The 15,090-nt window shown below is 45.2% G+C and overlaps 1 protein-coding gene and 1 pseudogene across 1 annotated transcript in view; both read right to left on the bottom strand.

Moving 5' to 3' along the window:
- REC114 (REC114 meiotic recombination protein) overlaps positions 1-14,179 on the bottom strand; it is a 113,156-nt gene extending 98,977 nt beyond the window's left edge. Inside the window, exon 1 of the mRNA XM_066341537.1 lies at positions 14,020-14,179. Within this exon, the coding sequence (XP_066197634.1) occupies positions 14,020-14,169 (150 nt within the window). The 5' untranslated portion in view covers positions 14,170-14,179. The remainder of the gene's footprint in view (positions 1-14,019) is intronic.
- On the bottom strand, positions 781-2,685 carry LOC136376503 (ETS translocation variant 5-like; annotated as a pseudogene).
- Positions 14,180-15,090: the final 911 nt, after the last annotated feature.

The raw sequence follows: 15,090 nt of genomic DNA, 5'->3' as shown, positions 1-15,090 counted from the left end.
ACGGCTAAGAGGAAGCTCCCAGAGCCCCTTTCAAGCTGCAGCGCCTTCATAAGGTGGCACTGTCCTGCCTAAGGGACACAGTGCAGTTACCAAAAGGTTTTGGGGTTTTTTTGTTTTAAATACCAAAACTACAAAAGTCAGTTTATAAACTGTTTTCTCAAAACAACCACCAAAACAAAACAATCCCTCTAATCAAAGCAAAACAAAATACTGTCAAAAGTGTTAATTACACTTCTCCTAAAATTAAAGCCATCCACACACAGGTCTCTTAATTTTAATATATATTTTTAACCCTTCATGGTGAGTGAGCCTCCCCAACTTAGCCTACCTAGTGTCCTACGGGCTTGTGATTTCTTTTTCAATAAGTTGTGCAAATCAGAGCCCTTCCGTGTGAAGGCATTTAGTAGTCTGTGATCAATGCAGATTGTCACACACTCTGTCCCAGTTTGTGGGCACTAACCTGAACAAGGTATTGCTTTGCATATACTGTCCATGGGAAGGGGGTTTCATTGCAATCTCTTCCCAGAAACTTTCTCAGGATCAGAGCTGAGGCTCCAACCTTTTGGTGGTTTTTCTTCCCCTTCCTGTTCCCACTCCCTGGCCAAGCTATCTGTCTTTAAGTGTGCCAGTCCAGAGACAGCTTAGGTTCTCCAGATAATACTCAAAGGGCAAGCGTTAGGAACAGCCAAAGACACAAAAGACACAAACAAAACCACTGCCCTCATTTGCCTGAATGGGAACTGCTAGCTCTAGGGTTTGGCCGCTCAACCACTCAGAAACTTAGTAAGCAAAGCCTTCAGCATAGGGGAGGCTGCTGCAGTGATCTGTGTCCAGGAGGTAAGCAGGGTTTTCAGAGTGGGTCAGCGGCAGGGTATCCTCCTCGTTGAGATGGCACTCAGACTCTGCTTTCAGGAACAGACGTTGGTTGTCAGGGAAGGCCATGGAGAAAAGGGCATCCAGGTCATAGACAAATTTGTAGTTGTATCGCTCGCCAGCCACCATCTACATGGTGCCCTTTCCATAGTAATAGTGTAGAGAACGGCTGAACTTGTCGTAGTTCGTGGCTGGCCAGTTCTTCTGGATGCCCCAACACCAAGCTACCTCCTCAGGTTCTATCAGCTTGAACTCCATGCCTTGGCCTGTCCAGGCAATGAAGTGAGCATTGGCTGGGTCATCAAGAAGGGTAACCAGCCCTGGCCGGTTGGCTCAGTGGTAGAGCGTCGGCCTGGCATACAGAAGTCCCGGGTTCGATTCCCGGCCAGGGCACACAGGAGAAGCGCCCATCTGCTTCTCCACCCCTCCCCCTCTCCTTCCTCTCTGTCTCTCTCTTCCCCTCCCGCAGCCGAGGCTCCATTGGAGCAAAGATGGCCCAGGCGCTGGGGATGGCTCCTTGGCCTCTGCCCCAGGCGCTAGAGTGGCTCTGGTCGCAACAGAGCGACGCCCCAGAGGGGGAGGGGCAGAGCATCGGCCCCTGGTGGGCGTGCCGGGTGGATCCCGGGTCGGGTGCATGCGGGAGTCTGTCTGACTGTCTCTTCCTGTTTCCAGCTTCAGAAACATACAAAAAAAAAAGAAGGGTAACCAGGAACTGCCACAGTTGAAGGGAACCTCGCCTCTGGTAAGGGGATCCCTCATGATACATGGTGGGCTCTTGCTTGACTTTGGCTTCCAGTCTCTCAGGAACAACACAAGTGTCATCGAAGTACAACTAGGGATCTTTTTTATATGAAAAATCTTTGTGGCTGCTGGAGAAATGCCCCCCTTTCATGTAGGACTGGCAGTTAGGCACTTCTGAATCAACACAAAAATCCCGAGGCTCCTGCTTGACTCCCATTGGTGACTAGAACCCATGTCCTGGGAGGTCTGGCATGCCTGGGACCCCATGTTCATAGAGTGGGTTCATAGCATTCTTGTTTGAATCCCTGAGAGGCTGGGGGAGATGCAGGGACAGTAGGTCCGGACATCTGTCGATGGTAACTGGGGCGATTATCTGCAGGAACTGATTGAGGAGAAAAGAGGTGGCAGGGTTCAGACAGTTGTCTCTGAAATCTCTGTTCTGATGGATACTGGTTTTCAGGCATCATCTTTGGCTTCTTCAGGGGCTGATGTGGTGGCCAGGGGACCACAAAGGTTTGCTGCTGTAGTCCAGGGTCTGGAAGCGAATGAGGGGTGGAGGCAGGGCCCACACCTTGTACAGGAGGCCAGCTGCAGCATGGTGCACAGAGGTGGGCAGAGTTGCCTGAGGTGGGGGAAATAGGGAATTCTGGTGGGTGGGTGACAGAAGGGTTAATGGCCTGAACCCAGAGGGAGGCTTCCTATCATAGGCACAATAGTTGTAGAGGCACTTTTCTCCAGAGTTAGCACCAACAGCCTGCTCATGGCTATAGAATGGCAGCTCAGAGGAGGGGTTGTGCAGCTCCTGTTTGATCTTGGTTGGAGGTGGGGCATGAAGCACTAAGTAATCAGACTGGAAATCTGGGACAAACTGTTCATCATCAGGAACTTGTGCTTCAGCTAACCAAGCCTCTTGAAGTTGACTGAGATCCTGAAACAACCCTTCAGAATCATGAGCCAGATCTGTTCCAAAAACTTCCTCCTTCTGTCAATCACAGGCCGCCCTCTACATTCCTCTGATCTACATTTCCCTGGGACCATAAAAAGGGCTTGTTGGTCATAAAATCCATCCATGGTGCTTCCAACGTCTCTAATATCACTTTGAAAGGTTTCAGCATTGAGTAATTTCTGCAGAGAAAGGGGTCTGTCTTCCTGAGGCACTGGCTCTCCTCCTCTTGCAGCTGCCCCAGGATGCAGGCATGCTCACGCACACCCACAACTGGCCGGACACCTAAACAAATGGCTGGGCCGAACAGCTCTGGGGACACTGAACCACTCTGCGCATAAGCCACTGGACTCCAGCTTTCATTTCTTAACAGTCTCAAGATTCAGAAGAGAAAAGTGTGTGGCAGACTTCTAGTTGTTCTCCAACACCCATTTTCCTTTTTATATGGTAATAGAACCCCTGATTTTTAGCTGGACACGATTTTGTAGAATCCAAATTACATATGCCAGCTGTCCACGCAGCAAGGATGGCCATGCGTCTAAATTCTGGCCACCAAGCTACAGGAGGAAGAGTCATAAGACAACTTAAGGGAAACTTCCTTAAGAGACAGCAGGTGCATATCCTTTGTCCATTTCTCCATACTTTCCTCCACAAGCCATCTAGAATATTAGCTCTATCTTGGACTATGAGACCTTGGCCGTGCTGGGCAGAGAAACAAAATAAAAGACCCTTAGTTCCTGACATTGTGAAGTATCATATCATCCCTGTACTTTTATGTGGAGAATAATAAATTTTCATTTAATTTAATGTACTATTATTTTACATATTCTGTCACCTAGAGCCTATCTTAATCCTAGAACAAAAAATAACCCAATTAACTCTTTCAAAAAAATCAAGTGCATGGAAGAGTAATAACTTTTGATGATAGCCCTACATCTTCATAAAAGACTCGTGGTGTTTAGCAAAATTGGGACTAGCTTGAGCTTTAGAATCAGCTCCTCCACTTCCTATGCAGACCTTTGGCAAGCTACTTAACATAGCCAGGCGTTAGCTTCTTCTCTCTAAAATAGTAATAAGATCTAAAGAGTTGTGAAAATTAAATGTGAAAAGGTTTTTATAAAAATACTTTTTAATTGTAAAGTGCTACATAGCAGTGGTTTTCAACTGCCAGTCTACAGACTAATCCAGTTCGCCAGAAACTCTGTGCCAGTCCATGAAAGAGTTAACCGCTCTCATGTTGAATGAAGAAAACCCTGGCTTAAGGGGGCTCTGGGACAATGTCAAGAGTAACAGCATTTGCATCACAGGAGTAGCATAAGGAAAAGAGAGACTTCAAGGGACTGAAAACCTAACTAAAGAAATAATGACAGAAACTTCTCTAACCTGGCAAAGGAAATAGACATACAAGCCCAGGAAGCAAAGAGAGTCCCAAACAAAATGAACCCAGAGAGGTCCACACCAAAAACCAAAACACATCATAATTAAAATGGCAAAGGTTAAAGACAAATAGAGAATCTTAAAAGCAGCAAGAAAAAGGCAGTTAGTTACATACAAGGGAATGCCCATTAGATTGTCAATGATTTCTCAACAGAAAATTTGCAGGCCAGAAGGAATTGGCATGAAATATTCAAAATGATTAAAAGCATGGACCCCTAAAACCAAGATTACTCTACCCAGCAAGGTTATCCTTTAGAATTGAAGGAGATAAAGAGCTTCCCAGACAAGAAAAGGCTAAAGGAGTTCATCACCACCAAACCAGTATTACAAGAAATCTTAAAGGGACTTTTTTCAGAAGACGATTAAAAATAAAAAAATATGAATAATAAAATGGCAATGACTAAACACCTGTCAACAAATACTTTAAATATAAGTGGATATAAGTGAATTAAATGTTCCAATCAAAAGACGTAGGGTGAGCCCTGGCCGGTTGGCTCAGCGGTAGAGCGTCGGCCTAGCGTGCGGAGGACCCGGGTTCGATTCCCGGCCAGGGCACATAGGAGAAGCGCCCATTTGCTTCTCCACCCCTCCGCCGCGCTTTCCTCTCTGTCTCTCTCTTCCCCTCCCGCAGCCGAGGCTCCATTGGAGCAAAGATGGCCCGGGCGCTGGGCATGGCTCTGTGGCCTCTGCCTCAGGCGCTAGAGTGGCTCTGGTCGCAATATGGCGACGCCCAGGATGGGCAGAGCATCGCCCCCTGGGGGGCAGAGCACCGCCCCTGGTGGGCGTGCCGGGTGGATCCCGGTCGGGTGCATGCGGGAGTCTGTCTGACTGTCTCTCCCTGTTTCCAGCTTCAGAAAAAAAAAAAAAAAAAAAAAAAAAAAAAAAAAAAAAAAAAGACGTAGGGTGGCTGAATGGATAAGAAAACAAGACCTGGCCCTGGTTGCAACATCAACAGATACTGGATGGCTCAGTAGATTGAACATCTTCCCAGCAGGCCATGGTTGTGGGTTCGATCTCCAGTCAGGGCACATGGGAGAAGCAATCAATGAGTGCACAGCTAAATGGAATGACTAAGTTGATGCTTTTCTATCTCTCTCTCTCTCTTTTCCCTCTTTCCCCTTTTTGCCCCCCTCAAATCAATGGGAAATTTTTAAAAAAGAAAAAACAAAACAAAACCCTTACATGTGTGCCTACTAGAGACTCACTTCAGACGGAAAGACATGCACGGACTGAAAAGTACAGGGATAAAAAAAGAAATATCATGCAAATGGGAATAAAGAGAAAAAACCTGGATAGCAATAGTTATATAAGAGGAAACAGACTTTAAAAAACAGGCAATAACAAGCCTTTCATATATGTACATTTCATATATAATAGCCAACATTTGGTAGCATCCTAGGTGTCCATCAATAGACAACTGGATAAAGAAAATGTGGCACAATATACACTGGAATATAACTTGGCCATAAAAAGAATGAAATCTCACCATGTGCAATACCACAGATGGACCCGTCCTAGAGGGTATAATGCTGAGTGAAATAAGTCATAGAAAGACAAATGCCATATGACTTCACTTATACATGGAATATAAAAACAAAACAAAACAAAATAAATGAACAAATGAAACAGAAACAGACTCATAGATATAAGCACATTTTGATGGTTTCCAGATGGGAAGGGATTTTGGGAAATAAAGTAGAAAACAGGAAGGAATTAAGAAGTACAAAAGAGCAGTTACAAAATAGTCACAGGGATTAAAATGCAGCATAGGAAATATAGTCAATAATATTGTAACGACTATATATGGTGTCAGGTGGGTACTAGAATTATTGGGGAGATCATGTCTTAAGTTGCATAAAGGTCTAACCACTATGCTGTATACCTGGAACTAATATAATATTTAAAAGAACTAAAATAATCATTTTTGTTGGTGTTTTAATGAATCTTAATTTAAGCTTTATAAATACTGTTGTTTTTATCATTTTAACCCTGGATGTTAATCTCAGAGTTCCTCATCCACATAACTGAACTGCTATTCCTCATGTGAAATATTAATACTGCTATGGTGTCAGATGGGTACTAGACTTAATCGGAGGATCACTTCGTAATTATATAAATGGCTAACCACTTTGCTGTATACATGAGACTAATGTAATTTTGAATTTCAACTATAATTTAAATTTTTTAATTAAAAAATAATTCTTGGCCATGGCCAGTTGGCTCAGCGGTAGAGTGTCAGCCCAGCATGTGGAAGTCCTGGGTTCGAATCCCACATTTGATTCCCAGTCAGGGCATACAGAAGAAGTGACCATCTGCTTCTCCACCCCTCTCCATCTCCCCCCTCTCTTTTCCTCCTGCAGCCATGGCTCAAATGGTTTGAGCAAGTTAGCCCTGAGTACTGAGGATGTCACCAAGGCCTCACCTCAGGTGCTAATATGGCTCTGGTTACAATGGAGTAGCAGCTTCAGATGGGCAGAGCATTAGCCCCTGCTGGGCTTGCCGGGTGGATCCTGGTCATGGCACATGCAGGAGTCTGTCTCTCTGCCTCCCCGCCTCTCACTTAATTAAAAAAAAAAATCTCAGCAAATGATTAAACTATTAAAATTTTCTATTCTGATGGTTTTTAATGAATGAAAAATTATGATAGTCAATATCTCAAAATTTGTTTTTCATAATGCTATTATTTAAAGTATGTGTTTAGGCCCTGGCCGGTTGGCTCAGCGGTAGAGCGTCGGCCTGGCGTGCGGGGGACCTGGGTTCGATTCTCGGCCAGGGCACATAGGAGAAGCGCCCATTTGCTTCTCCACCCCCCCTCCTTCCTCTCTGTCTCTCTCTTCCCCTCCAGCAGCCAAGGCTCCATTGGAGCAAAGATGGCCCGGGCGCTGGGGATGGCTCCTTGGCTTCTGCCCCAGGCGCTAGAGTGGCTCTGGTCCCGGCAGAGCGACACCCCGGAGGGGCAGAGCATCGCCCCCTGGTGGGCAGAGCGTTGCCCCTGGTGGGCGTGCCGGGTGGATCCTGGTTGGGCGCATGCGGGAGTCTGTCTGACTGTCTCTCCCCGTTTCTAGCTTCAGAAAAATACAAAAACAAAAAACAAAAAATAAATAAAGTATGTGTTTAATAAATATTTTGAAAAAAATCCAAAAATAATAGATATTAAAACTTCTAAGACAAACAACAAAGTGGTTAAAAGCACAAACTTTGGAAACACGTGGTCTGAATTCTTCTCAGTTATTATTTCTGTGTTCCTGGGTAAGCCATTGAACCTCTGTGCTTTAGTTCACTTATCTATAAAATGAGTACAAGAATACTTGCTTCATAGGGCCATTTTAAGAAATATGATAAAATAAGTACTTAATAAATAGTAGCTATCATGTCATAATGATTACATTATCATAAGAATAGTTCAGCAAGGTTACCATTCAGTCAAACAGTTATTGAGCATCTTTTATGTTAGAAAATAGGTAAGCACTAGAAATAAAGAAAAAAATGTACAGATAAGAGGACCAAAATATATCTTACGTTGAATTCACACTTAAAAGTTCATTTCAAGCCTGACCAGGCGGTGACAGAGTGGATAGAGTCAGACTGGGATGCGGAGGACCCAGGTTCGAGACCCCGAGGTCACCAGCTTGAGCGCAGGCTCATCTGGTTTGAGCAAAAGCTCACCAGCTTGAGCCCAAGGTTGCTGGCTCGAGCAAGGGGTTACTCGGTCTGCTGAAGGCCACGGTCAAAGCACATATGAGAAAGCAATCAATGAACAACTAAGGTGTCACAACAAAAAAATGATTATTAATGCTTCTCATCTCTCTCCATTCCTGTCTGTCCCTATCTGTCCCTCTCTCTGACTCTCTCTCTGTCTCTGTTAAAAAAAAAAAAAAAAGTTCATTTCAAGTACAAACTTCATATTCTATTTCTTAATTTATAAGTAGGGTGATTATTTTAAGTTTCTCCCATGAAAATTAAAGAATGACTTTTTTTCCCCTTCAAATGTCAAAAATAAAGTTGTGAGGTTCAATCAATTAGGAAATGTCTGAGAAATCCTTGGAATCTGGAAAACACAGTAAACAAAAGCAACCTGCAATTAACATCACCTTTCAAAATTATTCTGAAATCAGTAGAATAAATTACATTCAGACATAAAATGGACAAATCTGTTATTATGATGATCTTGTTTTCAGAAGCGCTTGGTGAACAAGATATAAGAAATTAAAATCAAGTTCAAGTTTGTATTTCATTTGCTCATTCCATTTAAATGACAGATGGCTTAAATATTAACCCCATTAATGAAATGCATATTCATTATGAAATGATTGCCTTACCTCGCTCATTTTAATAATTTTATTAATTCTACTACATGGCTGCCCATTTCATTCAAGGGCTTCCGCCTCTCAAAGTGTGATCCTAGGATTAACAGTATCAGCATAACCAGGGAAGCTTGTTAGAACTACAGAATTTTATTCCCCATACCAATCCTACTGAGTCAGAATTTGCATTTTTAAAATATCCCCAAGTGATTTCTATACACATTGAAGTCTGACTAGCATAGTTCTAAAGTCTTGATTGTTCAATGTTACAAAAAAAGTTTATTTGCTTCCAAAGTGTGGTTAATTTAACTCTGGATAGTAACCTTTATTAATAATTCAACTCAGACAAAAAAATCAAATCAATCAATATACATATATACTAGATATTCTATATATTGAATATAATATTTATGTCTCAGACTTGACCTTTCCTCTCAACTAGGGCTTCAAGTCTGAGAATTCTTGTTGTATTATTTATTTTTTTTCCCTCTCAAGTCAACCTCTTTGCCGTGGCATATGGCCATTATGATGAAAGTCTTCTCTGTAATTAACTGAAATAATAGAAGATCAGATTCTCCATCTAATTTTAGAAAAAAATGAAAAAAATTCAAAATAGGTTTAACCAAGGTTGAACTTCAAAGTTCCCAAGGAAAAAGAAAAATGACCAGCCTGACCAGGAGGTGGTGCAGTGGATATAGGAGCATCAGACTGGGATTCAGAGGACCCAGGTTTGAAACCCTGAGGTCTCAGGCTTGAGCCTGGGCTCATCTGGTTTGAGTGTGGGGTCATTGGCTTGAGCGTGGGAACATAGGCATGACCCCATGGTCACTGGCTTGAAGCCCAAGGTCATTGGCTTGAACAAGGGATCACAAGCTCTGCTGTAGCCCCCAGGTCAAGGCACATATGATAAAGCAGTCAGTGAACACCTAAGGTGCTGCCACGAAGAATTGATGCTTCTCATCTCTCTCCCTTACTGTCTGTCTGTTCCTATCTGTCCCTCTCTGTGTCTCTGTGTCAGAAAAATACCAGAATGACTCTATCCTCCAAAACAATATATTTTAATGCTTCACTTAACATATTTTTTTATTGAGGGTAGCACATATTTTTAGAGTAAGAAATGCACATCAAACTTTAGAACGGTTCTTTAGCTGGTTCATCTTTTATTAGTACTATTGCACAATAGTCATGGTACACATAAAATAGAACAAATCTTGTTTTTCCTTTCATTTCTTTTTTTTAAATTACAGACCTAAGCTGAAACTGATCACAGCAGGTATAATGGTTTGGCACAGATTCAAAGGAAAGTACAAATGTTCACTTTTCAAAAGCACTGCAAAAGCCAACCTCATTTATTTCCATTGTGGCCATGGCTTTATGCCAAACATTTGAAAACAGTTGAAAAGTGCTGTTCTGTATAAGCAATTATGAAGAGTTTTGCAAAAAAGAAAGGGGAAAAAAATGTAACAACAATCAACTCCTTCAAATGGTCAAATGCCCGTGGCCTCTAGGTTGCAGTATAAGAATCTAAAAGTTGTCGGCTGTATCTGAGCCAATACACCCAACCATCTGGGCAGCATGGGTTTGGAGAGTGTAAAGAGAAGGCATTAAAGGCCCTGGCCAGTTGGGTCAGTGGTAGAGCGTCGGCCTGGCGTGCGGGGAACCCGGGTTCGATTCCCGGCCAGGGCACATAGGAGAAGCACCCATTTGCTTCTCCACCCCCCCTCCTTCCTCTCTGTCTCTCTCTTCCCCTCCTGCAGCCAAGGCTCCATTGGAGCAAAGATGGCCCGGGCGCTGGGGATGGCTCCTTGGCCTCTGCCCCAGGCGCTAGAGTGGCTCTGGTCGTGGCAGAGCGACGCCCCGGAGGGGCAGAGCATCGTCCCCTGGTGGGCAGAGCATCACCCCTGGTGGGCGTGCCGGGTGGATCCCGGTCGGGCGCATGCGGGAGTCTGTCTGACTGTCTCTCCCCGTTTCCAGCTTCAGAAAAATACAAAAATACAAAACAAAACAAAAAAAACACTAAAAAAAAAAAAAAAGGAGAGAAGGCATTAAGGAATCTGTAGGGCAGTGTCAAAAATTAAATGTATTCAAACATCCCAAGATTGATTCCTTCCTTGATTCCTTCCTTGATTCCTTCCTTCTTCCCTCCTTCCCTCCTTCCCTCCCTCCCTCTCTCCCTCCTTCCTTCCTTCCTTCATTTTTTTTTTTTTGTATTTTTCTGAAGTTGGAAATGGGGAGGCAGTCAGACAGACTCCCGCATGCGCCCAACCGGGATCCACCCGGCGCGCCCAACCGGGATCCACCCGGCACGCCCACCAGGGGGCAATGCTCTGCCCATCTGGGGCGTCGCTCTGTTGCAACCAGAGCCATTCTAGCGCCTGAGGCAGAGGCCATGGAACCATCCTCAGCGCCTGGGCCAACTTTGCTCCAATGGAGCCTTGGCTGCGGGAGGGGAAGAGAGAGACAGAGAGGAAGGAGAGGGGGAGGGGTGGAGAAGCAGATGGGCGCTTCTCCTGTGTGCCCTGGCTGGGAATCAAACCCAGGACTCCTGCACGCCAGGCCAACGCTCTACCACTGAGCCAACCGGCCAGGGCCTCCTTCTTTTATTTTTGAGAGAGACACAGGAAGGGAGAAAGATGAGAAGCATCAACTCATAGTTACAGCACCTTAGTTGTTCGTTGATTACTTTCTCATGTGTATCTTGACCAGGGGGTTCCAGTCAAGCCAGTGACCCCTTGCTCAAGCCAGCGACTTTGGGCTTCAATCCAGCAACCTTTGGGCTTAAACCAGCAACCATGGGGCCATGTCTATCATCCCATGCTTAAGCCAGTGACCCCGTGCTCAAGCTGGCGACCTCAGGGTTTCGAACCTGGGTTCTCAGCATTCAGGCTGATTTAATTCTTTATTTACCTCATTTTGCATTTGCAGCCAATGTAATTTCTCAGGACACAATGTTCCACAAGAATATAATTAAGTATTTAATGCTTTTTTTATGATTCTAGATATACTTATTTTCAAGCTTTAAGTAATGTCTCTAGCTCTAATATTCTAGAATTTGATGAACAATCCATTAACCCTTCTCTCTGCTCACATTCATAGCAAAGTCAGACTATGCACACTGGCTCCACTTCCTCACCTACCAGTCACTCTTTGGCCCACCTCTATCTGGCTTCCACTCCATTCATTCTATTAAAATTTATCTTGGTAAAGACCATAAAGGCCCTTGCCAGTTAGCTCAGCAGTAGAGCATTGGCCCAGCGTGTGCAAGTCCAGGGTTTGATTCCCAGTCAGGACACACAGAAGAAATGGCCATCTGCTTCTCCACCCTTCCTCCTTCCCCTTCTCTCTCTCTCTCTCTCTCTCTCTCTCTCTCTCTCTCTTCATCTCCCACAGCCATGGCTCAAATGGTTAAGCAAGTTGGCCCCGGGCACTGAGGATGGCTCGATGGCCATGCCTCAGGCACTAAAATAGCTCAGCAGCAGCCCAGAGGGGCAGAGCATTGCCCGGAGGAATCTTACCAGGTGGATCTGGTCGGGCACATGCAGGAGTCTGTCTCTCTGCCTCCTCACTTCTCACTTAATTTAAAAAAGACTGTAAGGACCTTCATATTGCTAAATCTTATGGACTGCTGTAGTCATCATTTCCCCTTACTTTGCTGCATCATTCAACAAAGTGAACCATTCTCTCCCTCTTGAAATAGCTTTCTGTAGCTTTGATGGGCCTACATTCTCCTGGGTGCCCAACTCTGTCTCTTGTCAATCTTTAAGGACTCTGTTCCCCCTACCTAACCTACAAATGCTACCTTGGAGCTTGGTCCTGGAATCTCAAATAATCTCCTGAATATAAACATCCTTTTCATGGTGATGACACACTTTCATGCTGACAACACATTTGCATCTCAAGGCCAGATCTTTCTTCTGAGTCTAGACCAGTACACCCAACTAGCTATTCAACATCTCCACCTGGATGTTTCTTAAACATATTTAAAACTCAATACATCCCAAACTGAAGTCATGCATTATTTCCTCACTGTTCATCCTCCAATGTTCCCCATTCCTGAACCATCTACCCAGCTGCTCCTGCTAGACCCAGAAGCCCTGTACTCTCACCACTCATATCCAATCAATCTCCAATTCTCGCCCTTTTGGCCTGCAAAAGATAGCTTTGACACGCTCAGTTTCCCACCTGTACTGCCATCCTCCCCTCTCACCTCCATCCTCCAGTCTAAGTCATCATCATCACCTCCTGACTACCACATTGCAATGGCATTCTAAGTCATCTTCCTGAATCTATTCATATTCTCCTCCAATTCATCTCCACACTTCAGCCAGAGTGATCTTTCAAAGAAGAAAATGTTCCTACTTAGAACCCTTCAGTGGCTTCCTATTGTTTTTGTTTGTTTGCTTGCTTTAGTGAGAGAGACAGAGGCAGAGACAGAAAGGGAGAGAGATGAAAAGCATCAATTTGTAGTTGTGGCACTTTTAGTTATTCATTGATTGCTTCTCATACTGGGGGGGCTCCAGCCAAGCTAGTGACCCCTTGCTCAAGGCAGAGACTTTGGGCTCAAGCCAGTGACCTTGGCTTCAAGCCAGCAACCTTTGGGCTCAAGCCAATGAGGTTTCGAACCTGGGACCTCAGTGTCCCAGGCTGACACTCTAGCCACTGCACCATCACCTGGTCAGGAATTAGGATAATGTTCATGAGACCCCTGACAACCTCATCTCATGCTATCATTCCCAGTGTTCTCCATAAGCAACAGCCTACTCTTTTTCTCTGCACATTATATATGATGAGATTTCTCCAGGTGCAGGGCCACTGCACATGTTGTGTCCTCTACCTGGAATATTTATTTGTTCTGTTTTATTCTTCTTTTACCTACTGCTGCTCAAATCACACTAACATACACATGCACAAGCATAATCCAAAATCCCAAGGTCCACTTGAACAAACTAGACCAAAAGAAAATGGCTGCCTAGCAACCCACAGTGTTAAAACATCACCAAAATAATAATAATAATAATAATAATAATAATAATAACAGCAGTAGCAGCAAACCCTTATATAATGTTATACAAGGCACTGTTACAGGTGACTTATATATTAAACTCAGCATTCACAACAATCTGATGAAGTAGGCACTATCATAATCTCTATTTTTTTTTTATTTTATTTAGAAAATTAAATTCAATGGGGCAACACTGATCAATATAATCTGCATTATAAGAAAAAGTAATTAAAGTACAGAGAGGATAATTTTACCAAGGTCACTGAAGCTCAGTGGCAGAGTTAGGACTGGGATTTAGTCCTTTGTGTGAACACGTGGCCAACTGCCCATAACTTGATGATGAGCTGTCCAACCTTCCCTCCCACATAAGGGATGTGGAGCTGGTTTTACATAACTTACATGGTTGTTTGGTAAGTACTAATTCTCTAATAGACCAAAAACATGCACGAGGGTGGAGACAACTGTATCTCTTTCACTGACGCATCCCCAACCCCCTGAATAATACCTAACATATAATTGATGCGTAAACATGTCTCCTGTCCATATGCATGTTCTATGAGGGCATGCTGGGTTGCACCCATATCTTGCACAGCTCTCTACACACCAATGTCCCCCATTAGCGGTCTCACAGTGCCCACCCACGTGGCTCCGGCCTGGCTTCCCTCCCTTCCCTTGAAGGCGGCACCTCGTGGCCTTGCCCGCCCACCCACAGGCCTCACCTTCCACGTAGGAGCAGAGGCCATCCCGGCTTCCAGACCAGGCTCTTCGATGCCTAAGGGCATGAAACGGCCATACCGTTGCAGCGGCCACTGTGACACATCTCCATTGAAAAGCCCGATGCCCACCTGCTCTTTTCCTGCCTCCGCCATGTCCAGCCTGCCTGGGGCACACAGGCAGAGGGCGCCTTCCAGTCAATCACGCAGCTGGCCAAACAGGACGTGAGGTGACATAAGGCCCGCCCTCCCCTTTCACACAAGCCAATGGGCAGGCTGTGAAGGCTCCGTCCTGCAGGGGGCTCTTGGGTTGCGGAGTCGCTTGGGCTCTCGGGAGCCTTCTCTTGGTGGACAAAGGGGAGGTCATGACTCCAACCTGCAGTGGGGTTGTGCTGCCTGTAAGTGATCATTGGTCCTGGCCCTGCAGTATGCAGGCTCCCACCTGTCCCAGGTAGCCCGGGGCACCATCCACGCGTGGACGGAGACACTTCCCAACACCGGCCAATGCCTGTGACCTATGCAAGCCAGGCGAGGCGGTTCCCTCAGGCGCCTGGACCAATGTGTCCTCCCCAATTCCCCCCCCACACACACCGCCCCGCAATGTCCTGTGCAGCACAGCCTCATTGGGACCATGTCCTCATCATCCTGCAACCCCCTAGATACACTGTCAAGTTCTCCCCAAAAGAGAACTTGTGGATGGAATGCTGCCTTAAACAGCAGATGCACCTAAATGACAGGTCTGGGGGATTTGTAGTCGACAAAGCATTTCTATACCTGTTATTTCATTTGTCCTCCCAAAAACCTGGCGACGAATTAAAGAAGCCAAACAGAGACGATCTCCCCCGGTTGAATAGACAGAGGTAAAATAAGGTCCTAAGAGCAAAAGCAATGTGTTCAAGGTTCCACAGCCAGAGGAGAACTGTGGACTCCGCAGTCTCGCTGCATGTCCACCCCGCTTACAAAGAATTTAGGCCCTGGCTGGTTGGCTCAGCGGTAGAGCGTCGGCCTAGCGTGCGGAGGACCCGGGTTCGATTCCCGGCCAGGGCACACAGGAGAAGCGCCCATTTGCTTCTCCAC

Source organism: Saccopteryx leptura, chromosome 6 (genome assembly GCF_036850995.1).
Source record: "Saccopteryx leptura isolate mSacLep1 chromosome 6, mSacLep1_pri_phased_curated, whole genome shotgun sequence".
Classification (NCBI taxonomy): Eukaryota; Metazoa; Chordata; class Mammalia; order Chiroptera; family Emballonuridae; genus Saccopteryx; species Saccopteryx leptura.
This window is presented reverse-complemented; position numbering and strand designations above follow the sequence as displayed.